General features: G+C 39.0%; 1 protein-coding gene across 5 annotated transcripts in view; it reads right to left on the bottom strand.

Annotated features, from left to right (window-relative positions):
• The window catches only part of RBMS1 (RNA binding motif single stranded interacting protein 1), a 220,041-nt gene extending 193,373 nt beyond the window's left edge, over window positions 1-26,668 (bottom strand). For 2 of the 5 annotated variants that reach the window (XM_005897274.2, XM_005897273.2), the window contains exon 1: window positions 26,059-26,360. In XM_005897274.2, the coding sequence (XP_005897336.1) occupies window positions 26,059-26,133 (75 nt within the window). In that variant the 5' untranslated portion in view covers window positions 26,134-26,360. Of the gene's footprint in view, window positions 1-26,058 lie in introns of all 5 variants that reach the window. The other 3 variants (XM_005897272.3, XM_070357510.1, XM_070357522.1) reach the window with 3 other exon arrangements.
• Window positions 26,669-27,626: the final 958 nt, after the last annotated feature.

Consider the following 27,626-nt stretch of genomic DNA (forward strand, 5'->3'; position numbering starts at 1 on the left):
CAAGTCCATTTCTCCATTCCCTTCACACCAGCCACAGCCCTCATCTCAGGCTGTTAGGGGATATTCATTACACACTACATATGAGGTTTCTAAACTACAGATTTCAGAGTATAACGCATACCTAGCGGTGTTACACTCTCTCCAAGAGCGCGTCTGTGTCTTGTGACCTCTGAATCCTCCATATGCCTAGGTAAGTGTGATGAACACTAGAATGGAAGGGAATGTCACAAGAAACCAACAAGAGAATCAAGACATCATTCTTTTAAATTCCAAGAATGAACTTTCTCGGATTGGTGCCTGGCCTAACTTAACATTTGTATATAAAATTTAAAGAAGCGGAACACACTGAAATGCCATGTCTGCATATATCACTCTAGCCTTTCATCACAACACATACTGTTCTGATGAGGCTGACAAATGGGAAAGTAGGTCAAAGGTGACAGACGGTCTTCAGTATCCACGAGTAGGACTAACACCACCACTAAACTGCAGCTACAACTGCAGCAGTGTTTGGGAGTCACTTTGGATCACTTGAAAGGCAGCAGCTCAACGTGAGCCATAACCCCGGAGAGCAATTAACACTCGGCATGGCAAGTTATTTAATGGAAATAAAATCGAAAATCTACTAATATGTTGCAACACTATGCAAAAAACTCAAGTGCATCAAGGTCATTCTGGGAAGCTGTAATTATTGTCCTTCCAAACAAATAAACTGACTTATCAACTAAAATCATTCAAAGAAAAGAGACGTAAAATTAGGATTGCCCATTCTGGAAAAATATTAAGTTGAAAGAAATACTTTCAAAGTTTATAATCACAACCAAACTTAGTTCTCAAATTATTAAAAGTAAAGAACAGAGGAAACATTTGAAATACATATTTTCCTGAAAAAAGGAATCCAGTAGTACTTCATAAGTGTATGTGGATACCATTGCGCCCAATGTCTTTAAACACATAAATGGGTCCAAGAACTGTCTAGTCCTATGATTGATTCATTGGTTATTTAAGGGATTCTTGGGGCATTCAGTTCACCTTGTCCAAATAGGGTCAAAATCATGTTTGGGAAATCCTTAGTCTAACTCAGTATAACCTTTCATTTATTCTGATTATAAGTGGAGGCCTGCCGGGTATTTTGGGAAGTCGGGAGAAGGATTTATACTACAAGAAAAAATAAAGGACAAAAAGTTGTCTATACTGAGAGCTCTAAACTACAGATTTCAGGCCAAGATTAGGGAGAGGCAAACATTTAATTTTTTGTTGAAAAAACCGTATCTCAGATAACCTTTTAATGTTGAGGTGCTCTAATACTCAGTCATTAAAATATCCTGCAAACTTTTCATATATCAAGTTGACACTCCTTTTTTTGGCCACATAACAGATCAACTTTCTATCAAGCAATTCAAATCTCTCTGTAAACATGCTTAACAAATTCCCAAATTTTAGACAACAGACTGGAAAACAGAGACAAAAACAGCTGGAGTGGCTCCAGTGACCTAAAACTGAGATCAAATCTTCCTGTCAGGATCGAGTTGTGTGATTATAGCTCTGCTTTATTTTGGTCTCAACATAAACTAATTTTTGGAATTATAATGCCAAACATTCTAGGGAAAACTACAGGGTAAAAATACTACTGGAAAATCCAATGCACATATTAAAATATATATTACTAAAGGAAAGAACTATAAATCCATGTCTTATATATTCCACTTCCCCAAAACAAGAAATGGCTTTGATTGTATACCTTTTGCTCTTATGCTTCCTATAGCACTGAAGGAGCAACCCTTCTGGTCCAGCTGTAACTATTAAATTGACCTAATCTAACTTCAAGGAAACAAGATGTGGATTAAACACTTAGACTACGTGTGGTTTCATTTTAATCTATGAAACTCTGTGGCATCTTTACATTTGTTATTTTTGATAAATGTCTGAGAAAGGGAACCAGGAAGTACGTTTTGTATTAATTTCTAGTGTAAAGATATCTTCAAACAAAATTCACTCTGTAATAAATTTAAACACAATATCCCTTGTTTATAGAAGCTTACATCAAAGTCCAAAGACCTGAGTACATGGGCTCAGTTACAAACCAAAGTATGACATTCTTTGACAGTTAAAGGAATAATTCTCATTCGATGATCCCTTTATTATTGCTATCTTTAGTTACCATGGGGGCTTATGTGAATAAAATAAAATCCTGCGTGCACTAGGATAGAATTACAAATGAATGTTCTCTATTCCTGTTTATGTTAAGAGTTCCAAGAATGACTATCATGTGAGTATAATGGCGGTCTTTTAGCAGTGCTGACATAAAAGGGCCGTTCCACTGTGTTGTTTAATTGTATATATTCCAATGCTAGGCAACTCTCCAAACCTTATTGTAAACATTGTATAAGGTCTGTAAGTTCACCAAAATAATGGAGTTCAGGCTTTTTCAGTTAATTCCAAGTGACAGTTGACTTCTCTTTAGGATTTGATATATTGTTTGCCATGATTAGTGTAGATTGCTTTGTCACATAAAACAAGCTGACATTTGGAAACTCAGCCTAACGTTATGCTCTAAGGGTGTCATTTTTCTCCCCATGAAACTGACTTGGGGCAGTGTTTTGTTCTCCAGGTCTAGAGAAAAAGGTAATCTATTATAGTTTGTTGGGTTAAGGTTGGAGATACAGAAATATATAATCAACAGCTATACTAAACAGGTATTACTGTTTATTGTATTACAGCAACAGAGAGATTTTTATTAGTTTGATAGAAATTATACTTTGAAAGAATTTCTAGTGAAAATTCCCGTTTTTGTACACTCACAATAGACACGAGTTTCTGTGCAATGATTAAGAAGGAAGGAAAGGCAAAGAATCATAGAAGAAAAGGTAGTACATTCTTACCCTTGAGTTTTATAAGAATGAGGCTCATTTACTGTTCAAAGGACATTGTTTATACATTCCAGACTTCCATCTTATAATTGCGCCAGGATTTGTAAAAAAGGAAATCTCAGCAGGGCAGCAAAATTTATTCAAAGCAATAGCTGCACATAATTGGTATAAAATACCAGAAACAGTCTGCTCTGAAAACTCTTTTCTCAGCAGTACAGATTCCTACCCCTTCAACTCTCTTTCTATATTCAAATAAAGTTTGACTTCTCTTCCATTACGTAAATCTTTCCTTCCCCTATCCAGACGACATATTTGTTAAAAGGTACTATGAAGCATTTTCAATGCAAATGATGTGAGAAACTTTTTTGATGCCTATTTAGTTTTATTAGTTAGTGTTTACCTGGTTACTATGGCAATAGATAAGCAAGCAGAACCAATGTTGTAGAAGAAAGCTGATTTTATCTTTTATAATTTCCCAAAATATTATGAGTTAATTACGCATTTTATCACACATAAAAGTGAGTTAAAATTTCACTGTTGTGTTAGTATCGTCTCAAGAACTCAATTAAATGAATAAAAGGAGGCTTAAGTATGGACATTATTATACAAATTTGAAAAACACATTAAAGGAAGGTGAGTCACCACGTATGATATATTCCATACATGAAACCACACCTTTCTTCAGCACATGCCATATCATTAGTGTATACTGTTTACTGGGTTTCTGACAAAATTACTTCAGAAACGAAACGGAAAGAGGCAAAATAACTGCATCTTTCTATTTAAAGAGTCATTTCATTCTAAAAGTTACTTCAACATTCTTGAGTTTGTAGAGCAAGATCATTTAAAAATTTTTTCATAATCACCTTAGACCTTATCTTGTTCATTTCAAAAAGCACAGTCTCATATATAATTATTATGGCCTATTAAAGGCCAATGAAATAAAAGCATAACAAGGAAAAGGTCAGACTGAGTAGAAGAATAATAATCAGAAAACAAACATCCGTGAACTTAATGCTCTGGAAAGTATTTTCAGTTGCATTACAGGTAATATGTCATATCCGTGATGTAATCATCTGTTTTTCCTTATGGAATAACTATGAATTTCAAGTGAATGTTTTTTCAGATTCTGGACTTAGTGTAAGGTCTAAAGACAGGCTAAAAAGAAGAAAACTTTATTTAAAATGCCAAGAGAACTCTCAGATTTCACCATAAAGCTGAATATATATGTTATGTATATATTATATATAATATACACAATAGAAACAAGGAAATAACCAAAAAATGAATGAAGACATTAAATATCAAGACCTTAAGGAGAAAATACTATACACCTTTAATATATCATCATTAGTCATATTTTCTTCTAGCTGAGTACATACTAGAATTCTTAACTTCCTTCTTTGAATATCTTTGTAATCAATTGCCTAAGCATGGAAGCAACTATTAATAAGTTAGTACAAAATATCTCCTTTGCTTTTTGCTTCTCTTCTTTTCACAGCTATTTGTAAGGCCTCCTCAGATAGCCATTTTGCTTTTTTGCATTTCTTTCTCTTGGGGATGGTCTTGATCCCTGTCTCCTGTACAACGTCACAAACCTCTGTCCATAGTTCTTCAGACACTCTATCAGATCTAATCCCTTGAATCTATTTCTCATTTCCACTGTATAATTGTAAGGGATTTGATTTAGGTCATACCTGAAAAGAAGAGAAGTGAAAAGCAAAGGAGAAAAGGAAAAATATACCCATTTGAATGCAGAGTTCCAAAGAATAGCAAGGACAGATAAAAAAGCCTTCCTCAGTGCTCAGTGTGAAGAAATAGAGGAAAACAATAGAATGGGAAAGATTAGAGATCTCTTCAAGAAAATTAGAGATACCAAGGGAATATTTCACGCAAATATGGACACAATAAAGGACAGAAATGGTATGGACCTAACAGAAGCAGAAGATATTAAGAAGAGGTGGCAAGAATACACAGAAGAACTATACAAAAAAGATCTTCACGACCCAGACAATCACGATGGTATGATCACTCACCTAGAGCCAGACATCCTGGAATGTGAAGTCAAGTGGGCCTTAGAAAGCATCACTATGAACAAAGCTAGTGGAAGTGATGGAATTCCAGTTGAGCTATCTCAAATCCTAAAACATGATGCTGTGAAAGTGCTGCACTCAATATGCCAGCAAATTTGGAAAACTCGACAGTGGCCACAGGACAGGAAAAGGTCAGCTTTCATTCCAATCCCAAAGAAAGGCAATGCCAAAGAATGCTCAAACTACCGCACAATTGCATCCATCTCACATGCTAGAAAAGTAATGCTCAAAATTCTCCAAGCCAGGCTTCAACAGTACATGAACCATGAACTTCCAGATGTTCAAGCTGGATTTAGAAAAGGCAGAGGAACCAGAGATCAAATTGCCAACATTCATTGGATCATTAAAAAAGCAAGAGAGTTTCAGAAAAACATCTATTTCTGCTTTATTGACTATGCCAAAACCTTTGACTGTGTGGATCATGACAAACTGTGGAAAATTCTGAAAGAGATGGGAATACCAGACCACCTGATCTACCTCTTGAGAAATCTGTATGCAGGTCAGGAAGCAACAGTTAGAATGGACATGGAACTACAGACTGGTTCCAAATTAGGAAAGGAGTACGTCAAGGCTGTATACTGTAACCTGCTTATTTAACTTATATGCAGAGTACATCATGAGAAACGCCAGGCTGGATGAAGCCCAAGTTGGAATCAAGATTGCTGGGAGAAATATCAATAACCTCAGATATGCAGATGACACCACCCTTATGGCAGAAAGTGAAGAAGAGCTAAAGAGCCTCTTGACAAAAATGAAAGAGGACAGTGAAAAAGTTGGCTTAATACTCAACATTCAGAAAACTAAGATCATGGGATCTGGTCCTATTACTTCGTGGCAAATAGATGGGGAAACAGTGGAAACAGTGAGAGACTTTATTTTGGGGGCTCAAAAATCACTGCAGATGGTGACTGTAGCCATGAAATTAAAAGACGCTTACTCCTTGGAAGAAAAGTTATGACCAACCTAGACAGTATATTAAAAAGCAGAGACATTACTTTGCCAACAAAGGTCCGTCTAGTCAAGGCTATGGTTTTTCCAATAGTCATGTATGGATGTGAGAGCTGGACTATAAAGAAAACTGAGATCCGAAGAATTGATGCTTTTGAACTGTGGTGTTGGAGAAGACTCTTGAGAGTCTCTTGGACTGCAAGGAGACCCAACCAGTTCATCCTAAAGGAAATTAGTCCTGAATATTCATTGGTAGGACTGATTTTGAAGCTGAAACTCCAATACTTTGGCCAACTGAGGCAAAGAACTGACTCATTTGAAAAGACCCTAATGCTGGGAAAGATTGAAGGTGGGAGGAAAAGGGAACGACAGAGGATGAGATGGTTGGATGGCATCACCGACTCGATGGACATGAATTTGAGTAAACTCCAGGAGTTGGTGATGGACAGGGAGGCCTGGTGTGCTGCGGTCCATAGGGTTGCAAAGAGCCAGACGCGACTGAGCGACTGAACTGAACAGAATATCTACATCATAAAAATACATGTATTGTTTTTTTAATTGAAGTAGAGTTTTTAATGATGAGAAAGCCAGGCACAATGATCTATTTTTAAATATAACTCGGTCTAAATAAAGATAACCTACCTTTGGAAAACATATACTATATAACATAAGAGCGTTCTTGTATCTTTTGCTTTGCATTTACTAGCCAAAAACTATAGGACCCACTCCATCTTGGGTGCATTTAACTTCTTCTCCCTTTATATTCTGGTCACCAGTATTTGCAGTGTTCCTATATGTGGAGGCTGGCAATCTTAAAAAAAAAACCCTATAGATGCAAGATTCAACTTCTTACTTTAAAACAGATTTCACACAAAAATTAAATCAGGTAACCTATATTTCTTTAACAGTTTACTAGAGCTTCTTGCCCAATATGACAGTCACTAGCCACCTGTGGCTAAAATTTTCAATTCAGTGTCTCAAGTCACATAAGCCAAATTTCAGGTGCTCAGTAGCCTCCATGGGGCCAGTGGCCACTGCTTCAGAGAGTGCCAATATAGAAGATTCCTGTAGTTGTGGGAAGTCCTACTGGACCGAGGGGCACCGAAGGACTGCTTTAAGGACCGAGCGTCCCAAATTTATCTTGAAATGAGATGCTTTTGATTACTTTATAATGTCGTTTCAAAGTATTTAATTATTGTGTAAAGCGAGGTCCAACTCCACCAGTAGTGAATTTTCTTAGAAAGTTATCTGCTATTGATAGCAACAGTCCTGGCAAAACGTTTTGTACATAGTAGAGTGAGTGAGTGAAGTCGCTCAGTCGTGTCCGACTCTTTGCGACCCCATGGACTGTAGCCTATCAGGCTCCTCCGTCCATGGGATTTTCCAGGCAAGCGTGCTGGAATGGATTGCCATTTCCTTCTCCAAGGGATCTTCCCGACCCAGGAATCAAACCCGGGTCTCCTACATCACAGGCAGACGCTTTACCATCTGAGCCACCATGGAAGCCCTGTACATAGTAGGCACTCTACTAAATATGGCTTATCTTATTCAAGGAAAAACAAAGATTTTTTAAGAAGGCAATAAGTAGCGCTGCTAACTGAAAGAAAAAAGAAAACTATTCATTAAGAAAAGTAGTAAGCAGCCATGTATTTATTTGACAAATATTTACTGCTCCCCATTCTTCAGGCTGCCTTGCCACCTTCTCCATCCTACTCTGCACCCTAGAGGTGGATCCATAATGCCTTGCATCGGAGGGATTCTCCTGCCTCTGGCGTCTTGTGGATTCCAACTGGAGAGACTCACGGGAGATCTGAAAGTGGGAGGAAAGTGAGACATGTCTGCCTAACGTGGGTGGGCCTTGGTCCTCAACCAAAGGTCACTGCTCCTCTCAGGAAGTCCTCTTTGCAGGATACCCTTCTGGGAACTGCTCCTCCTCTAGCCCTTCAGACCCTGTGGAGTAAAAATACCCATCTTTTGCTGGCCTCGGAACATGTCATTATCCCTTTTTGGTTTCCCTAAGTCCTGGCAACACATTGGTAAATAACCTTGTTTATTAAACATCCCTTAAATACCAACTTTAAGTATGCCATATGTTTCCTGTCAAAACCCTGACAACTATAATCACAAATCTGTCCAGACACAGTCCTAGCCCTTAGAGACCTCCAGCTAATCCTAGGTAGGACATACAGTTCTTAGAAAGGTAGCCCTTTTAAAATATTTAATTGCTTTTCAGTAATAATGCCCCATCCATATGTTATTCAAAAGTTACAAGTAAAATTTTCATTTTAATGGGCCTCTCATTTCTACATATATTTGTTATATTTAACTTGAATATTTTGTTTCTGTACTTCATGAACTGCTTATATGACAGTGACAAACTAGCTTAATAGTAGTGATGGCCTTCTAGGCATGAACAAGGAGTCTAGTGGTAAAGCAACAGACTGGGAAAATTATGTGGGTGATTTAGACTAAAAGCCCCCTTTTATCCTAATCGTGTATTCGAAACAAGAGCATTTCATCCCTAAAGAATTCTGGCTGTGTTTCATACTTCTCTTTATCATATTAGAAAACAAAAGACATGTATTCAATTTAATATGCATTTATTTAACTACTTACTATGTGCAAAACATTGCAGTAGACACAAAAAAGAACAAGATATATCTCCTGATTCTTAATGTATTAACACATTCGTATAAAGGTGAGCACATACAAATTACTGTTAGCAAAATGCTACATTAAACTGTTACTAAATGCAGTTTAAATAATTTCAGACTATGCTTTTTCTTTCCTGATAAACTCTGACTTTTTCCATATTTTCCCCTAACATGTAAACTGTATTATATTATACTGTTAATTTACTATATATTATTCTCACCTTATATAATTTTCTCTAAATTCCACTCAGTGAAAGTTAACATGTAATAAGGAATGAGGAAAGATAAGATTAGTAAACTCTTATGTTCCCGTATTTTAAACATCCCAAACATGAGATTTTATCAGCTGCCCAGCAATGAGCATATAACCAATGCAGGACTGGATATATCTGCCTTAATATGCCTGTACATTCTTTAAAATGTGAGTAATCTTTGCTCTAAAGCTACATTTTGGAAAAGTTAGATGAAAGGTACTAAAATCAGAAACATTTAGTTTAGGAAGTAAACTTGGATCAGAAAAGAAATTCCATCTTTCTAAGGATAATAATTATTCCTGTGCTTATAGGAACCCTGACTCTCCTCTAAGTTACTCTGATGGAATACATATGTTTTTAACTTAAATAATGCACAAGATTTCTAAAATGTCAAGCAGGCCTATCTCTCTTGCAATGATTAAATAAGTAAAGGAAAGTAAAATCCAAAGTTACCACTTTGTTTTGGAAGCGACTCAGCAATTTACACATACCCATTTGTTGTTTAGTCCTTAAGTCATGTTCCACTCTTTGGCAGCCCATAGACTTGTAGCCCGCCAGGCTCCTCTGTCCATGGGACTTCCCAGGCAAGAATACTTGGAGTGGGTTGCCGTTCCTCCCAGGGGATTTTCCTGAATCAGGGATTGAACCTGCATCTCCTACATTGGCAGGCGGGTTCTTTACCACTGAGCCACCAGGGAAGCCCACACACACATTTTTATTATCAGCCAAATACATTGGAACAATATTTTTTTTTTTTTTTTTTTTTTTGGCTACGTATTGTTTAACTTGATTCACTTAACCCACCTGTGAGAACTTTCTAGCCCAAGAAGTCAACTGCCCTGTAAACAGCACCCTGAGATGTTTTTAAAAGGCACATCTCTCCTCAATCTTTAAACACCCCCACCTCCTGGAAACTTCCTTGACTGTGACGCTTATCAACAAATAATGGTCCACACACAACTTGTTTTCCTTGCAGACAATGTAGAGGCCCTAACACGATGATTTTAAATTACCCACAGGCCTTTCGGTCATTTCCTTCTGTGCATGCCATGGCTTCCAGAGTTCACCCGTCATGATTACACACACTTGGAGGAAGAAAACCAAAAGCTTTAAACCAATCAGCACTGACACAGTGAGAACAAAACAAAACAAACACCAAAAGCTACTACAGTTGTACCTTTGCTCAGTCGTGCATTCCTCAGAAGTCAGCTGTAAATCTAATATGACAGAATAAACTCGTCCTTTCCAACTGACCTAAGAAAATACTTCACAAACTGTTTTTCTTAACATCTAATTACTCTTTTTAGTACACACCCTTTCTCCTGATGGCTCAACTTTAAATTACACTTTCTGTCAAAGACTTAGAAATATGTAAATGAACTTAGGAGGCATTTTCACTGACGAACATTTTATAAATTGTGGGAAAATCATTCTCTTTTTTCCTTAATATATCCCAATTTCTCTGGTATTTGACCTCCCTAAAGTGAGGTGTATAGCCAGGCATGATCTTTTCAGCTAATGTATTTAAATGAATATATGATCCAAACAGCATGAGGGCAATGCTGTGTCCAAGGAGCACACAGGCTGGTGGATGCCTCCTACTGCGTGTTTTCTTTCTCCAAGGTTTTCCACATAATTGACTAAAACGGAGCTCCTGAAACCTGACCTCGTATAAATGCAGAAAGCTGTCAACTATGTTCAAACAGCTCATGAAATAAAAAAAAAAATAAAAGAAATACTAAAGCCCAAAGTGGAGTGCTCAGCATTGAGAAGAAAGTGGTCCCATCAGAGTGGTGAATGAGGGGGTTTGGCTTTAACAAATACAGGGGGTGCTTAATCAGAGCCTCCCTGGGTTGTGTTGCTGTTTGGTGACCAAACAGGTTACAGCAGGTACAGCAGGTAGTGATGGCAGGACAGAGAAAGTTTAGTAAGAATCAAGTAGTCTGGAGTGTATCCTGCTAGTGTGGGAAAGCTTCAGGCGTGCTAAAAAAGGGAGAGGGTTTTGGCCCCAGACCCATGACTGTAAAAACAAAGACTCTCAGGAATGTGGTAAAGGAAGAATCCAGAAGGAGAACAAGGCTGTGAAGAGGCCAAAAGCCATGGAGGATAAGCAGGGCCCAGTTATGGGAGCGGTACCCAGAGCATCTTTATGGTTAGAAACAGGACGACAAAGCAGAATCAGATTTGGACACCGTTCTGGCAAACCAGCAGAAGCGGCCGTGCCCGGGGAAGGCAGTGCATAAGCCTGGCCAGCCCCACCTGCTGGGGTGACCTCTGACAGGGTGACCGCTACTAGTTTCCAACCCAAAACCAGCTGGTGACTCCGGCCCCAGTACAGCCCAGTCCAACCTCTGATAGGTTTCCTGGAATAATTAATTGCTAAGGCTGTGTGTGGCCTGCCTTCTTCTTTCCTTCCCTCCTTTAGGTCACAGCACGAACCAGTCATGTGAGGTCTGGCCCTCCTGCCACTCCACCCCCCCATCCCTCTACCCCATTTCTCCCAGCTCTGGAACTCTACTCCTGTCTCTTCACTTTGGGTAGATTTCCTCATTGGTAAAGTGAGTGGCTTGGACCAGATTATCTTAAAGTTCCTTCCAGTTCTAAGACTGTGTGATTCTTGGATGTTATAAATTCCCAGAATCATAAAATTTAGAGTTGAAAGGGACTTCAGAAGTCGTCTATTCAACCTCCTACTCAACCCAAGCTAACCTAGCCAGAACTAATAAGCTCTGAAAGTTCTATGTAGTTGTTTTTGGCTGGCTGAAGATGGCAGTAATCAAAGCTTAAAAACCTTAAATATAAAGCATGAAAAAAATACATATGAGATTTTCAGAACATCTAAGAAAGAGTTCGAAGGAGCAGAGGCCCATAGAGCAGCATATCCTATTGCTCAGAAGTTAGTATCTAAGCAGAGCTATTTCCAGCCTTTGTTTTCACAATATCCAGGTAATATTAAAAAAATAAAATCACAGGGGATGTCAAAAAATTCTCCAAACACAACTAATTTTCAAATGATACTCATGCTTATATAAGACAAGGTGACTGGATGACATGTCATCAAATAAACGAAGCCTAGAAAGGAAACTAAAGACTATAAAGGAAAAAAAAAAAAGACTATAAAGGAGAAACAGTAGTACTTTGGGATGCATTCAAGAGAAATCAAAAAGAACATCCCATATGTTTTTAAGGGAAAAGTTTCATTTATAAACTACTTTTCAAAATTAATTTTTATCTGATAGTGAATATTCTCTTTCCCCCTTGAAAAGAATTATTTTCTTAGGATCTATGCCAACTTTCCTACTACAGATTTTGAAGGAATCACTGACTATATTTAAGAAATAAGCATCTAAAACAGTAAGTTTCCATTGTTTTATTATCAATTACTTAAAAGTGGTAAGTTCATAAATAAATGAGAAGAGATATCCTTAAAGTTTGGAAACTATCAGTTCTTCCAATACAGATGTGTAGTCTTAAAGTCAGTCCAATAAATATTCTATCAGATTTCTTTTTTTAAGAAAAATAACTTCTAAAATTTATTTTAAAAGGTAGAAGATCTAGAATACTTAAATCCACCTTGAGGAACATACCAATAATATATTGCTTTGGCAATTAAGACCATGTAGTACTGACAGAGGAATACATATGAAGCCGAACAAAGAGTCCAGAAAAAGAAACACATAAATGTGGCCCTCTGATTTACAACCAAAATGGCACTAAAATTCAAAGGAGAAAATGAAAATGTCTTTTCAATAAATCTGCTGGATCAATAAGATATTCATATGCGGGGGGCTTCCCTGGTGGCCCAGACTGTAAAGAATCTGCCTGCATGCAGGAGACCTGAGTTTGATCCCTGGGTTGGGAAGATCCCCTGCTGAAAGAAATAACTACCCACTCCAGTATTCTTGTCTGGAGAATTCCATGGACAGAGAAGCCTGGCGGGCTACAGTCATGGGATCACAAAGAGTCGGACACGACCGAGCAACTAACACACACATACTGGGGGAAAATGAATCTCAACCTCATCCACATACACAAACATTAATTAGAAATAGATTGCAGACCTAATGTGAAAGATAAAATACAGCTCCTGGAAGAAAATATAGGAATATATCTTCATGACCTTAAAGTAAGCAAAGATTTCTTAAACAAAAAAGCAATGATCATAAATCATAAATGGAACTTAAAATTAAAAACTTCTATTTATTAAAAGATAGTAATCAGATAATGAAAGAGAAAACTGAAAATCGGGAGCAGATACTTTAAAAACACACACATATGTGTGTTTTTATATATATACACACAAATCATTCGTCAGATATATATCTGACGAATGATTTGTATCCAGACTTTATTAAAAATCCTAAAACTAATAAAAAGGACAACCCAATATAAAAAAGTGAGGAAAAAGGTTGAGTTTTATGTTATGTGAATTATATTTAATAAAGCTGTTATGTTTAAGAAGTGAGCAAAATACTTGAAAGCCACTTCACAAAAGAGGATATCCAACTGACCGATAAAGACATGAAAAAGTGCTCAACATCATTAATCATCACGGAAATGCAAATTAAAACCATACTGAGATACCACCCACCAGAAGGGCTAAAATTAAAAAGACAGACAATACCAAGTGTTACTGACATGTAGAATAGCTTTCTCACACTTTGCCAACAGGAACAGAAAATGGTAGCATCGACCATTTTAGGTGAACACACATACATTCTATGACCCACCAGTTCCTCTCTTATGAGTAAATGGGTATGTTGACCAAATGGTATGAACAAGAATAATTACAGCAATTTTATTCATAATAGCTCCACAGTGAAATAATCTAAATGCCCATTAATAGTAGAACAGATAAAAATTGTGATATATTCTGTGATACAATACTGCCAAGTCGCTTCAGTCGTGTCCAACTCTGTGCGACCCCATGGACTGCAGCCTACCAGGCTTCTCTGTCCATGGGATTCTCCAGGCAAGAACACTGGAGTGGGTTGCCATTTTCTTCTCCAGATACAATACTACACAGCATTAAAAAAAAGAACCGACGGTTATACTTAACAACATGGATGAATGAAATCAAAGCAATGATGAGCTAAAGAGACCAGACACAAAAGGATACATCCCTTTGTAGCCTATAGGATTTCATTTGTATGACATACAAGAATGCGCTTAGTCGCTCAGTCGTGTCCGACTCTTTGCGGCCCCACAAACTGTAGCCCACCAGGCTGCTCTGTCCATGGGCTTTCTCCAGGCAGGAATACTGGAGTGGGTTGCCATGTCTCCCTCCAGGGGATCATCCCAAACCAGGGATCAAACCCAGGTCTCCCACATTGCAGGTGGATTCTTTACCATCTGAGCCACCAGGAATTCATTTTTATGACATACAAGAATAGGCAAAACCGATCTACAAGGATAGAAATAAGGCTAGCAGAAACCTCTGGGGAGGACACACTGAGAAGGGCATGAAGGTGCCTTGTGGGTGCTGGAAGTGTCAGACAATGACCTGGGTAGCTGTTACATGAGCATATTATATTCAAAATGTGTGTGCTATATTGTTTACGTGTGTGTGTGTGTGTTCTACCTCAAATAAAAATTTTAAATAAACAGGAAAGTAAATAAAATGATCTCATTGTGCTCCATGATGGCAGGAATCATGCCTTATTTACATATTTGCACCTTCCAGGGCCTAATACAATGCCTGCTCAGTGTTTGTTGAATTTAATTAAATTGCCCACCAGGCAGCTCCAACTCTATGATCTTCGCTAGATGATTTTTGTCCATGTCTGAGTGGTCAAGAGAAGAACTAGAGTTGTGTGCTTGCTTCCTGCAGACTCTTTTTAAATTCCCAATGCGTTCATGTTTAAAATATCTGGCGCTTTTTTTTTTCTTTTCCAAAAAGGGAAATAGGAGTATTTGCATATTGAAAAACAACCCCATTTGCAGGGTTTAACTAGATTCAAATCAAAAAGGCAAAGGAAGAGGAAACAAAGAAAGGTACTCCTGTGGCGCCCTAGAAAGCAGATGTTCATTAGGGCCCAGACACACGGATGATGATCACCATGTGCTTATCTGAACGAGCTATCTTCAGAACACACAGTCAAATCAAATTTTGAAGGCTCAAAGGATATTCACTGAAGAATATCCCGAATTGCTGGGACATGAATTTGAATTTGGTGACAGAAACAGAGGGGTAGAAAAGAGCACCAGATATCACTCTCTGTCATTTGAAATCCTATTTGTATGCTAAGATATAATCTATTCTTTTAAAAAATAAGCAGTTGAAGTCAACATTTAAGATTTCTGCTATTAAAATTAAAATCTGAGAAACTATTACCAAGTAAGAAACACAGATTTATGCCAATCAAAAAAAAAAAAAAACTTTGTGATTATTTTTAGATAAATAATAATTTAGTGAAATATTCAAGAAACTGAAAAAATGGTCATATATGATTTTTAAATTTATGAGTGAACAAAAAAAGTATGCAGCTTACCATTTCACTATGTTATATTTAAGTTCCAATCTTCTTTGGAGTACACATTTGGCATCAAAACACTTTTTATTCTGCTAATTATGTTCTCTTTTGCTCAAAGTCTTACATCATGTTTGTGCTTCTATAACACTTGTTGTTATTTAGCCAGTAAGTCGAGTTTGACTCTTTGCGACCCCATGAACTGTAGCTCACCAGGCTCCTCTGCTCATGAGCTTTCCCAGGCAAGAATACTTGAGTGAGTTGCCATTCCCTTCTCCAGGGGATTTTCCCAACCCAGGGATTGAACCCTGCTTGGCAGAATTCTTTACCATCAAGTCACCACCAAATACAATTTTATTTAAATTTTCCCTATAAAATTGGATAAGGAATCAGAAATAAAAATCTGATTCAAAGAGGGAACTGAAGTTAGCAAATTCTTAATCATAATCTATAAAGCAAAGATTTCTTTTTACCCAAATTAAGTCAGACCCACTTGGTCCCTTATTTGGGCAGATGCAGTGGGAGTAGCTTGGAAGCAGCCATCACCCTGGCAGATCCACCAGGAGCACACAAACCCCTGGCTGCTCAGAATTCAGTGCACAGTGGGACTACTGTCACTGTGCAGGAAGAAAAGGTAAAAGTAGAAATGGAGGAAAAAGGAAGGAGGGAGGGTGGGATAAGGAGATGAGAGAGAAGAAGCGCACTTGGGAGATCGCCCAAACCCATGGACTTCATCCCTCCTTTGCAGGCTCTTGGACCATGTCGAGCTCTTCACCTCAGAGTCAAGCCACAATCCACAAACAAATACCAAAGGATCCATGGTCTGAGTTGTCTTCTTAAGCACAGACTGGTTCCATTTTTGTCCTCTTTTCAGGGTAGGATTCTTAACCAGTGCTCCATAGGTTGAGTCTCAGTAAAAATCTGAGGTTAATGGGACTGTGCCATCATCAGATGCTCAAGGTTTGGTCCATCTTAGTCAAAGCTATGGTTTTTCCAGTATTCATGTATGAATGTGAGAGTTGGACTATAAAGAAAGCTGAGTGCCAAAGAATTGATGCTTTTGAACTGTGGTGTTGGAGAAGACTCTTGAGAGTCGCTTGGACTGCAAGAAGATGCAACCAGTCCATTCTAAGGGAGATCAGTCCTGAATATTCATTGGAAGGACTGATGCTGAAGCTGAAACTCCAATACTTTGGCCACCTGATGTGAAAAACTTACTCATTTGAAAAGACCCTGATGCTGGGAAAGACTGAAGGTAGGAGGAGAAGAGGATGACAGAGGATGAGATGGTTGGATGGCATCACTGACTCAATGGACATGAGTTTGAGTAAGCTCTGGGATTTGGTGATGGACAGGGAGGCCTGGTGTGCTACAGTCTATGGGGTTGCAAAGAGTCCGACACGACTGAGCGACTGAACTGAACTGAAGAGTTATGAAGCACTGTCGGACCAGGACTTGCTGGAAATAGAAGTGATGGCACTGGACGATGATTTCTTTGTCTTTTGGTTTCTTTCTTGTTACCAGCCTCAAGAGCTGTTTGCCTGATTCAGTGCTACAGAAGAGGAGAGAAGTTGGCAAGGCTATAGTAATCTAGCCTGTGATGAGCTAGGGATGCAAAACCCTACTTCTTAGAATCTAGCCTTGAACTACTTTATAAAATTGAGGGTGGGCTAGGAGGAAGGAGAACAAGAGATTATCTGTGAGGTCAGCACAGGAAAAGAAAACAAGTATGTGGGGAGCTAGTCTCAGGAGTGAGGAGTGAGCAGGGCCCCCAAGGCTTAACCCAGCGAGAAGCTCTAGCGCCCACAAGTCCCACTTCCACAAATCCCTGCCCCTTGTGACTTTACAAGCCATACCTCCCTCCTCTTCTTAAAACCAGTCCCCAGTCCAGTAAGCTCAAAAGCCCTGTTGAGGGACTACGGGGAGCTCCAGTCTTCCCACTGCCCCTCAGGTGAATTAAGAAAAACTTCTCACTACCCGCAAAAGGGGGCAAAGGGGGGGGTACTCGGAGTTCCAACCCTGAATACTTACCCTCCTCCTCCAGGAAACATTGTTCCTTATGATGATTTGGTTCTATGCATGAGTGCATGCATGCTAAAGTTGCTTCAGTTGGCGTCAGACTCTGTGCAACCCTATGGGTTGCATTCTGCCAGGCTATCTGTCCATGGGATTCTCCAGGAAAGAACACTGGAGTGAGTTGCCATGTCCTTCCCAGGGAAGCTTGGCAGGTGGGTTCTTGACCACTAGCACCACCTGGGAAGCACATGTGGTAGGACCAATAATAACAACTATATGTGAACTATAAAGTGGGCTACTTTCACAGGCCCATATGGGTTGGCTGGGAACCCTTTAATGAAAGATAACAATTTATATATGAAATATACTAGATGAATTTCAAGTACTAAGTGATATGTGAACTTTTTGGAACAAAACTTATTGGAAACACAATTCATTTTTAAGATAAGCTATACCCAATCACAGAAAAATCACATAGCATTCTAAAAAATACCATTTGCCTAGCAATAGAATTTCTGTTAGAGAAGTTTCTCTTCTAGCCAGTTCTTTTTGTGTGTTGCTGTTGTTGTTAATAAAAGTATGCAAATAATCATGTAGAATAAAGCCCAAGAACTGATTGAGACAAGGAACTTTTTTTCTTAAGGCTTCCATTTTTTAAACAATGAAATTAATCAAAGTTGTGCTCTGTAGGTGGCAGAAGGGACTTTGGGAGTATTTCAGTTAAAGACCTGAAAATAAATACTGGCAAATTTTCCTTTCTATAAATGTCTGCATTTGTCAAAAGCCTGTTTGGTACTGAATGTAAATTACTGCTGAGAAGACAAAGGTAAAGTTGGTGGTATTACAAATTTCTGATATGATGTACTTCTCCTTGTAACCAAATATTTTATGAGACTTTATTTCAAACTGTGAAAATATTTCACTGTTATTCCACATACGAAGAAGGCTTTAGAGGTTTTTCAGCACAAATATTCTCTTAATTACAACTCTCAAAATTACCATGTTTAAAAAGTGTTAAATGGGGGGAATAGTATATTGTCATTTAAGGAGCTTAAGTACAATAGAAATGTAGGTTTATGATCTAAAATTCTTTTTTGGCAATTTTGATTTCCCTCCCAAAAAACTCAAGTTCAGAAAAAGCATAGAATTCTATGATGTATCCATCGAACTATGTCCATTCCAATTAGTAATTTTCAACTTATAAAAAACAAAATCAGTATCATATAAAGTGGATCTACCCACTTGGGAGAGCTGGGAAGATGATGTATTTTTTCTTCAAGATTGGTAAAAATTATTCATGATATTTATGAAATAATCTTGTTTTGTTGCACAAAAACTCTTCCTGAAATCATCTTTTTTTTTTTCCTCGACCCAGTAGCCCAATAGCACGTGTTGTTCAAAGGGTAGTCGGAAGGGTGGGCTCAGTGTCCCACACTGAGGCCAGAGGATAATATGACTCCTGAAGGACTCAGACCCACTGCAAAGCTCATTTAAAAAATTAAAGCTAGAAAATGATGAAATAAAGAGAATAAAAAAACTATAATCTTAAAAGATCAGGAATAATTTAAAAATCTGTTATTTTCTGAAGAAATGTCAACTCACACTAAACACATTATCACCATGTAGATTGCAGGCACACAATGACGCCTAACAACTCCAAACAACACTAACAAATTAGAAGAAATAAACATCACTTCAAATGATAAAAGTAAAAGAATAAAAGTAAAATTTCCATATCACAATTATGTCATCATTTAAGGATTACATTTCCAGCCTGTCTCAACCCTAATAGGTGGGCTTAATAGTATATTCATAAGCATAAAACTGGAAACATAATAATGTAAAATAAGGTAATTGAATATGAAACTTTGAGGAGAAGGAGTTAAGATAAAGTATGAAAAAGTGATATTCTTTAAAACTCTAAGTAGTCATAAGAGGATTACAGAGCAGAAAATAGAAAAAAAAATGGTGATTATCAATTTAAGAAATTTTCATTCATTAATCTACAGCCCATTTCGCTATAAAATTCCCAGGTTTGTTGTAGCTTTTTTAACCACTTTACCTTTTCTCACAATACACATGACAGTTTTTAATCCCACATGTGGATCAGAGAGCCTTCCTGTCACTCAGACCCTTGGTTGGTATGCTGTCTTCCCAGGTGAACTATTTTGAAAATATTCTTTGCTTATGTCTTAAATGTGTCTATTCTGTCTTTGCTGGCAGCTGGACAGCAGGGACCAGATATGACACTCCCTTACCTTTCCCAGTACCCAAAGCAGACAATGGTGCTCTAGGGTGACTAAGGAAATACAATCACTTCGTTAGTATTATAACCCTTCAAGAGCCTAAGCAATTTCCCACAAACACCAGCTTCAAATTTAGCCTAATTCCAGAATAGAGCCATTGCAGGCAATCATCCACAAGACGCTGATTTTGTGTGTTTACAGTGAAAATGTTAGTCGATCAGTCATGTCCGACTCTTTGCAACCCCATGGACTATAGTCCACCAGGTTCCTCTACCCATGGCATTCTCCAGGCAAGCATACAGAAATGGGTAGTCATTCCCTTCTCCAGAGGATCTTCCCAATCCAGGGATTGAACCCGAGTCTCCCACATTGTAGGCAGATTCTTTACCATCTGAGCCACCTGGAAAGCCATAGTACCAGATTTACAGGCAAGTTAATTGTTCATATTAGCATCTAATCTCTCTTTTAGAATCTAGCTTTTCACATACATCATCCAGAAGACTGTTCTCCCTCCTCTAAAATGACAAATGCATGCATTTAAGAATTAGCTAGAAGACAATATACGGAGAACAAGAATGTTCAGTTTTAGACTGAACAGTTTCTCCTCTTGGAGGTCTAGATGTTGATTTTTGTCCCCCTTTTCTTTTTCACCATCTTTGATACACTTTTTTTCCAATGCTTGTTTGAAAATGTTAAATATTCATATAATTATGTTAAGGAGACTAGGTGCATTAAGCAAAAATAAGGAATTCAATTATGTAAGATACATGTTTAGCTTGCTAGCTTGGCTGTCAGCATTCTCTCTCTTTACACCTTCCCCCACATATCTACCTGATTAAGAAATGACTTAGTTTCTGTTCTCAAATCTGTGTGTGTGTGCTCAAATCTGCATGTGTGTTTGACACATACACTCTATAAGAAGGCATTTTGCTGTGTATCATCGGACCAAACTCTGGGTGGTAAATGTATCATCCAACTGCTGCTTCTCCCAAGGCACAAGGTTTTACCACTTACTTGTTAAAACGATACAGCAGAGAAATCAGGACATTTACATTCATTCCACATAAAATCCCCAAGCCCAATGCTCAATTTTGAATATGCAGCATAATTGTGTACCAAATATTATGGCACTGCATTTAAATCACTGACATATCATTACTACATTTTCTTTAAGTAATGTTACATTGAATAAAACACCTCCACTTAAGAACAATTGAGTATGTTCCTGTTTATTCCTATAATATCCCAATGAATGTGATAAAAAACTAGGTAGCTAAATGTCATATTTAGGGTAATATACTTAGTAACACAGATAATTATAATTCTGAACAACTTGAGGCTAGTTTATATTTTAGTTATTATTCATTAAATGAATAAATGTTTTTACCACATCTGAAATATACTGGAAAAAAAAAAGGATTTTCTTGAAAATTAAGCAGAAAAAGTTTGAATTGTGTTGGTAGGGGCCAGTTGTAAGAGGCAAATACATGCTGAGTAACCAATTCATCACATGTAACATTTCCCTCTTTGATATAACACAATGAGGTCTTTTTTTCTGGTGCCATAGTCTTTAATAAAGACTATAAAAAAAAAAAAAAAGGTACTTTGATTTCATAAATTAAGCATGGACCAATTGATATGTAATTCATCTTAGTGATCTTCATAAAATGAAAGTTTTCATTACAGGAACAAGATAAAAAAATTCAAATCAAACTATATTGAGATTTCATTAGAAAATTAGGCTGGGTTATTATATTTGTAAATTTTGGTCTATAATTTTTTTCTGATCTAAGAAAATTTTGCATGTACTTATTCAGAATATAATAGTAACAAGCATTTACTTAGCACCTAGTGTTCTGCAAATCAAATAAGAAATACAGACAGCTGATAGCCTTTGAAAAGAGATTCAACGTAGGATAAGGAGACCATGCTAGGGGAAAATAAACTTTAGGGGACTGAGAATCCAGTAAAAAGCAAACTAGACAAGAAATCCCTCATTTTTAAAAAAATGAATGATATTTAGGTGTCCATATCATTTTAACTTCCATTCTAGATCTTCCTCACGTAGTTTTTATTGGTTAAGAAGATATAGGGGAAAAAGGAATTTTCATTTCTAGCAAATCCTTCTTTAGTAAAAAGAAAGGGGAAAAGGTCCTGCTGTCTAGTGTAAAGACCTAGAACTTAAAATTTCAGTCTTCATTAAGTAAGCTGGGGTAATTAACAGTTCCAAGAAACTATTAAGCAAAACACAAAGACTAAGCAACATATCAAAAAGCTTAAAACTTTTTGTCATGAAAGTGTATTACATGGGAATTGCCATATTTTAATTTAAATCTGAAGCCAAGATCACCATATATGTAAAGTATATCTGGTTATACTGATACTAAATAATTGATTGCTTTCCTCCTTTTCTTCACTTATCTTTTCCCTGTTCCATTCTAATAGTGTAAGATTTGGCTTCCAACATATAAAAAATAATAGATATTATGGCAATTTAAAAGAAATGGCTATCCAAGGGGAAGGATCCTATAATATTACATTATAATGCATCTTCATTTTAGCATTTCCATGACCCTGAGTCTTCCAACACTACTTCCAGATAGCCACAATATCTCAGCCACTTATGAAAAGAAAGTATATTCTTCATATAAAATATTGTATTAATGTATTGATGCATTTAAACAAACTTTATTCATTCCCCAAACACAGTTACTTCTCAGGACACAAAGCACCCCAAGTCTTAATATCATGCCACTGTACCTCCAATCCACCTTAATATACTCAGTAGTTCCATGTATCAAATCATGACCCCTAATTCCTAAAGAAACAGACTGATACAATATTCATGTGGTTACAACTAAGGAAAAATTAAAGAATTCAACAAAGCATTAATGTACCCAAAAATTCAATTCAGAAAAAGCTTTTTTCCTAGTAGTTTCATTAATAGAATACCAAATTATGTTGCTCAATATTTTTCAGATTTTTAGGCTAGGTTCAGGTATCTTCTCTGGCATACACCTACACAAAAATAGTTTTAAAACAAACATTTGTTTTAGAAAAAAACATTTTTCTAGTGTAGATCATCTCTTACACAAAACAATCTATGAATAAAGATCACAAATGAGTCAAATTGCTTGTAGATGGTACAAAATATCAACTAACCATTAAAGAACGTTTTGTACTTCCCTTTCTTCAAAAGAACTAGAATAAGTATTTCAATTCCCATAAATATTTGTATACATATATTGGTAGTAATATACATCATGGTATTTTTTGAAACAAACAGAATTCAAGGGTTTCCTTTACGATAAGTGAAAATGTCTACATACAAAATTTTAATTAAAATATATCAAATTGTCAGAATGTTTCCTGTGTATCTGAAAAGTAGATACCAAATTTAACTTTCAATAATACACAATATCTCTTAATAATTTAGAAAATCCTTCAAAACAATACGTGCTTATACTTATGAAGCTACATCAACCTATAACTTAGAATGGATGTGTCAAGTGATAAAGAGACTCCTGCTGTGATAAGACCATCCTTACAGAGAAATACAAAAAACTCAACAAGCGTGTAAAATCAGGTTACTTGCAATCTCTGTTACTCTGCACTAAGGTATTATAAAAATTTTGGAGTCCTTTATTTCCACCCCATGTCCAACCCTTCCATAATATCCTCTATTTTACTTTATGTTTATTGCATCTGTATTACTATTCTTTTTCTGTCAAAGCATAACGCACACAAATATGGTCACATGCTGTAACACAGCTCCATAATTTTTTGGTTACTAATTGTTAATAGAATGCAGAAGTAACTAATACGTTTCTATAGAGAAACATTACTAAATAAATTTTTCAAAACAGACTGATTGGATGATTAACATAAGAAAAATTATTTGACATATGATAACTTTTTAAAGTATGGTAACAAAACTGATTTTCAAGTGCCATTTTCATTGGTGTCTATTCCTTTTGAGGAAAAGAAATCCCATCCATTTATTCTTTCTCGATTCAAAACAATCACATCCATCTCTTGATCACAAGGCTAAGTCAAATATCACTTGGTAAACAACCACACCATTCTTCAGTTTTTGATATAGCTTCCAAACAGAAGTTTCAAAACAACTCTGTCTAGCAAACACGTCACTGTACTTTAAACGGTGATGCTACCTATCCCATATTTCAAGAGGGTTAGAACACAAACACACACAGAGGCAAGGATCATCACTGTAGACCACGGATACTACGTCAGTTTATTAACTCTTCAGGTAGAATAGGTTAACACTTGTTTTTAAACTAACTACAGATCAAATCAGGTCTCTATTTTTTTTAATGATTCACAATACCATGTTACCAAGAAATAGATTAGAAAAGGGAGGGAAAAAAAGGCTATGTGTACTGAATTATGCTTATCTAAAATCTGCATCTAGTCCTTTACATTTTAGGAGATGCCTCTTCTTGAGATAATCAAGATTCTTTACAACAGGGAATTTAGATTTAATTATCAAACTTTAATACCATGTTATATAGGTCAAGTGAGTATGTCTGTCTTTCTCCGGAAACAAAGAGATTCAGAGTAATAGGATTTCAGATTTCAGAGTAGAAACAGCAAGATATGTTTTGAGACTGTCATTTACTGTAACACAAATCAATATTAAATGCTTTATGCAGGAAGCACACTTTCAGAAAATGGGCCCTAAAGCTTTCTGGGATCCGACCCTAATTACTAGAGCAGGCTCTTGCCGTTTGTCTCTCTCTTCAATTATTTACGGGGCAAAAAAGAGCCAAATGGCATTGCATTAGCTATATTAAATACTATGTACTTGGTTTCTAACTTACTAATGGTACATAAAAATTACTAAGGTGAATGTGCCTGTAGAAACACAGTCTTTTTTTCTTCACCTGAGTGTATGGTATTTATTATTCATAAAGTTAAGTGTTGAACAGGCTGTCCTTTAGGTACCCAATGCTGCATAATTTAAACAAATGCATTAAACATATATGATATCTAAAAGGTAGTGCATTGATTACACCTCAAAATTTCTCCGAACAACTTATATTTACAATGTAGTTCACCAAAATATGGGTACCGCCCTCCAGTCCCTGAAAACAAATATAGAGGCTACCACACAAAAATGAGTAATGGGTATCCTTACTGCTACCATCTTGCTGCTTTCTGGCGATTTTTGGGGAGGGGGTGAAAATGAGGTCCTTGAGGGATAAAAAATTTCAGGTCTCTATGCGGAAGAGTGTCATTTTACCTACAGGGACACATGCAGAACGATGATGTAGGTACATAACATGGACCACACACACTGTAAGAAAGAAAGGCTTATCGAAGTTGAATCAGAGATTCTCTGCACCAGGCCTGAATTGCCCTCTGCCAGCAAGCAGGGCATGATAACAACCTTCCAGAGAAAGTTCAGAGGCTGTACCCACACTTGATTCTTTTGTAATCTGGAAGGGCACCAGGAGTCCAGATAGGAGATGCTAACAGCTGACGACATCTTTTGCATCCAACTTTCGCCCTCCCAAACTGGAAAAAAGCTTCCAAAGCAGCGAAACCCTCACTTTTCATGGACCAAATAATTTTTTAAAATGAGTTCAGAAGGCATCAAATTCTTATAGTAAAAATAAGATAGTTCCACTAACAACGTACCCAGGGTCCCTAGAAAGCCAGGGGCAATTTGTATGACTACATGTCATCTGCTGTGTTACTTAAGTATGTACCAAAGCCACTTCTGAGAAAGCACCACTGAAAATCGATCTGTAGGTAAACATATAAGGTAGCATTTTTCAAAACTAAATACGAAGTCACTTCTTTCTCTGCATCGAAATCTGCCCATTGTCCCTCCTTTGCAGAAGCTACAGGGAAGATTAAAAGGGACATCAATGAACGCTGAGTGAACTTTGGCCACTTTCCTACCCAAAACACCAGCGTAAAAGTAGAAATCAGTAACCAGGTGAAGTGCCACAGCGCACAAAGATCAAGGCGAGGGGCGGGCGCGCAGGGCCGGAGGCGGGGAGGGAAAAGTCCCGTCCCCCGCTGGAGCCCCAGTCATCGCGCGCGCGGGAGACTGAGGGGCGTCCCCGGGGGGCGGGAGGTTCGGCGCCACTCCGAGGGAAGCCGAGAGTTACCGCTCGCCGGGCGAGGCCCAGGAGAAGGGGTCGAAGATCTGCGCCGCCAGCGGGACCCGCGGCCGAGCAGCCTACGCTCGGCGAGGGGCGCCGCCCGGCCCGCGACCCTCCCCGCCTCCCGGGCCAGGAAGGGGCCGGCGGCTCTTTCCTGTCTAGTCTTTCCCCCCGAGGCTTTCTGTAACCCGATCCCCGCACTCAGTTCCGCGGGCAGCAGCCGCCCAGCGCGCCGCCCGGCTGCGCCCAGGCCAGCGCTATAGTTAGCAACCTTCCATCAACTCCACCGGGGGCGGCGGGAGCTCGCCGCTCGCCCCTCCCGGACCCGAGCAGCGTGCGCCCTGGGCGCCCCCCATCCCCGGCGCCCCTTTACCTTCGCTTGAAGATACTGGGGGTAGTAGTAGGTGGCGTACTGAGGGTACATCTGCTGTTTCCACACTTTGCCCATGAAGCTGGAAGGGAGCCTGCCGTGCAGGGTCGCGGGCACTTTGGGGTTTCCAAGTCTCGATCTCTCCTGCCTCTCCCTTTCCGGCGGCGGCGGCGGCGGCTGCCGCTGCTCCACCTCCCAGCCCGGACCAGACGTCCTCCTCCTCCTTCTCCTCCTCCTCCTCCTTCTTCTCCTCCCAGACACAGAGAAAGAGACTGCAGAGCGCAGAGGGCACCCCGGACAGGGCGCTCCCAAGGAGTTGCCTCCCGGAGCCCGACTGCTCCGGGGCTGCCAAGGGCTGGCGCGCTGGCCGCGCTCCGCTCTGGCGAGCAGGCTGAGCGGGGCCGGGAGGTGATCAATACAAGTGGAAAGTGCTGCGGCGGCGGCGGCAGCGGCGGCAGCGCTCGGTGCCAGGCGGCATCTGGGGTGGGTGCGCCCGATTGGGAGAGGGGAGAGGGGCTGGCGTGCCGAGGCCGTGGGGGAAGGGCGGCGGGGGCGGGGCTTGGGCGCCGCGGATCCGGGACCCGCTGGAGGTGAGGGCTGAGTTTTAACCACTCCTCACCTCCCGGGCTCCGCGTAGGACGGACCGAAACCTTAGGAGCCCGGATCGCTTTGTGTTGGGGGTGGAGTGTGGGGGTAGACTGGAGGGACCCAGCTTAAGAACTGCGGAGTGGACACCTTGTTTGCTTTCATGAGTTTTATCTCCTTTAGGAGAGGGGAGGGGAGGAAAGGGGAGAAAGAGGAAGAAATCTGATTAATCTCTCACTTACCCCCACCCAGTGATTTTTTTTCCCCACAAGAGAAGAAAAATGATTTAGTGCCCAACCACAAAGCTGCAGTGGGGACACCTGGGTTCGGTTCCCCCATCCCCCCTCCCAGGCCTAATTTTCTAGTTGACCTTGGGAGGGTTAGTGTCCTTCGGTTTGGTTTTCCCAGATGTGAGAGGTGAAACCCTGCCCTCTGCACAGGAGGAGGCAAAACGCGCGGGGGGTTGGGGGAGCGGGGGGTTCGCGCGCGCGAGTACACACACACACACACACACACACACACACACACACCGTCACACCAATATACGGATCCTTCTGAGGGGGAGATGTCGCAAAGAGGCAGAATGTTATCATTAGAGGACACAATATAGACATCAGCTTTTCTCTGCCTGTTTCTAATGCTGCCAGACAGTCTGTCAACTCCCACTCAGGAGCAAGGAAACTCCCTGAGTTTGGAATATTTTAAGGCCATTTTGAAAGTCACGCTGGCATATTGTTGCAGTGTGCTTCGGTGACATATTAAAATCAATCTCTCCTTTTCTGCCTCTCCATCTCCTGATTGTCACAGCTCCAAACAGCCCCAGACAGCCGTGGTTCAGTGCACTACGTAACTGGATACAATTTAATGGAGTTAATTGGTCCCTGAAGCTCCCTGTAGAAGACTTTTTACATTCTAGCTCAACAAGAGATAATACCAAAATGTACAAATAGGATAAGTAAGAAAGCACGTTCAAGTTGAAGTTGTTG

This window comes from Bos mutus, chromosome 2 (genome assembly GCF_027580195.1).
Source record: "Bos mutus isolate GX-2022 chromosome 2, NWIPB_WYAK_1.1, whole genome shotgun sequence".
Classification (NCBI taxonomy): Eukaryota; Metazoa; Chordata; class Mammalia; order Artiodactyla; family Bovidae; genus Bos; species Bos mutus.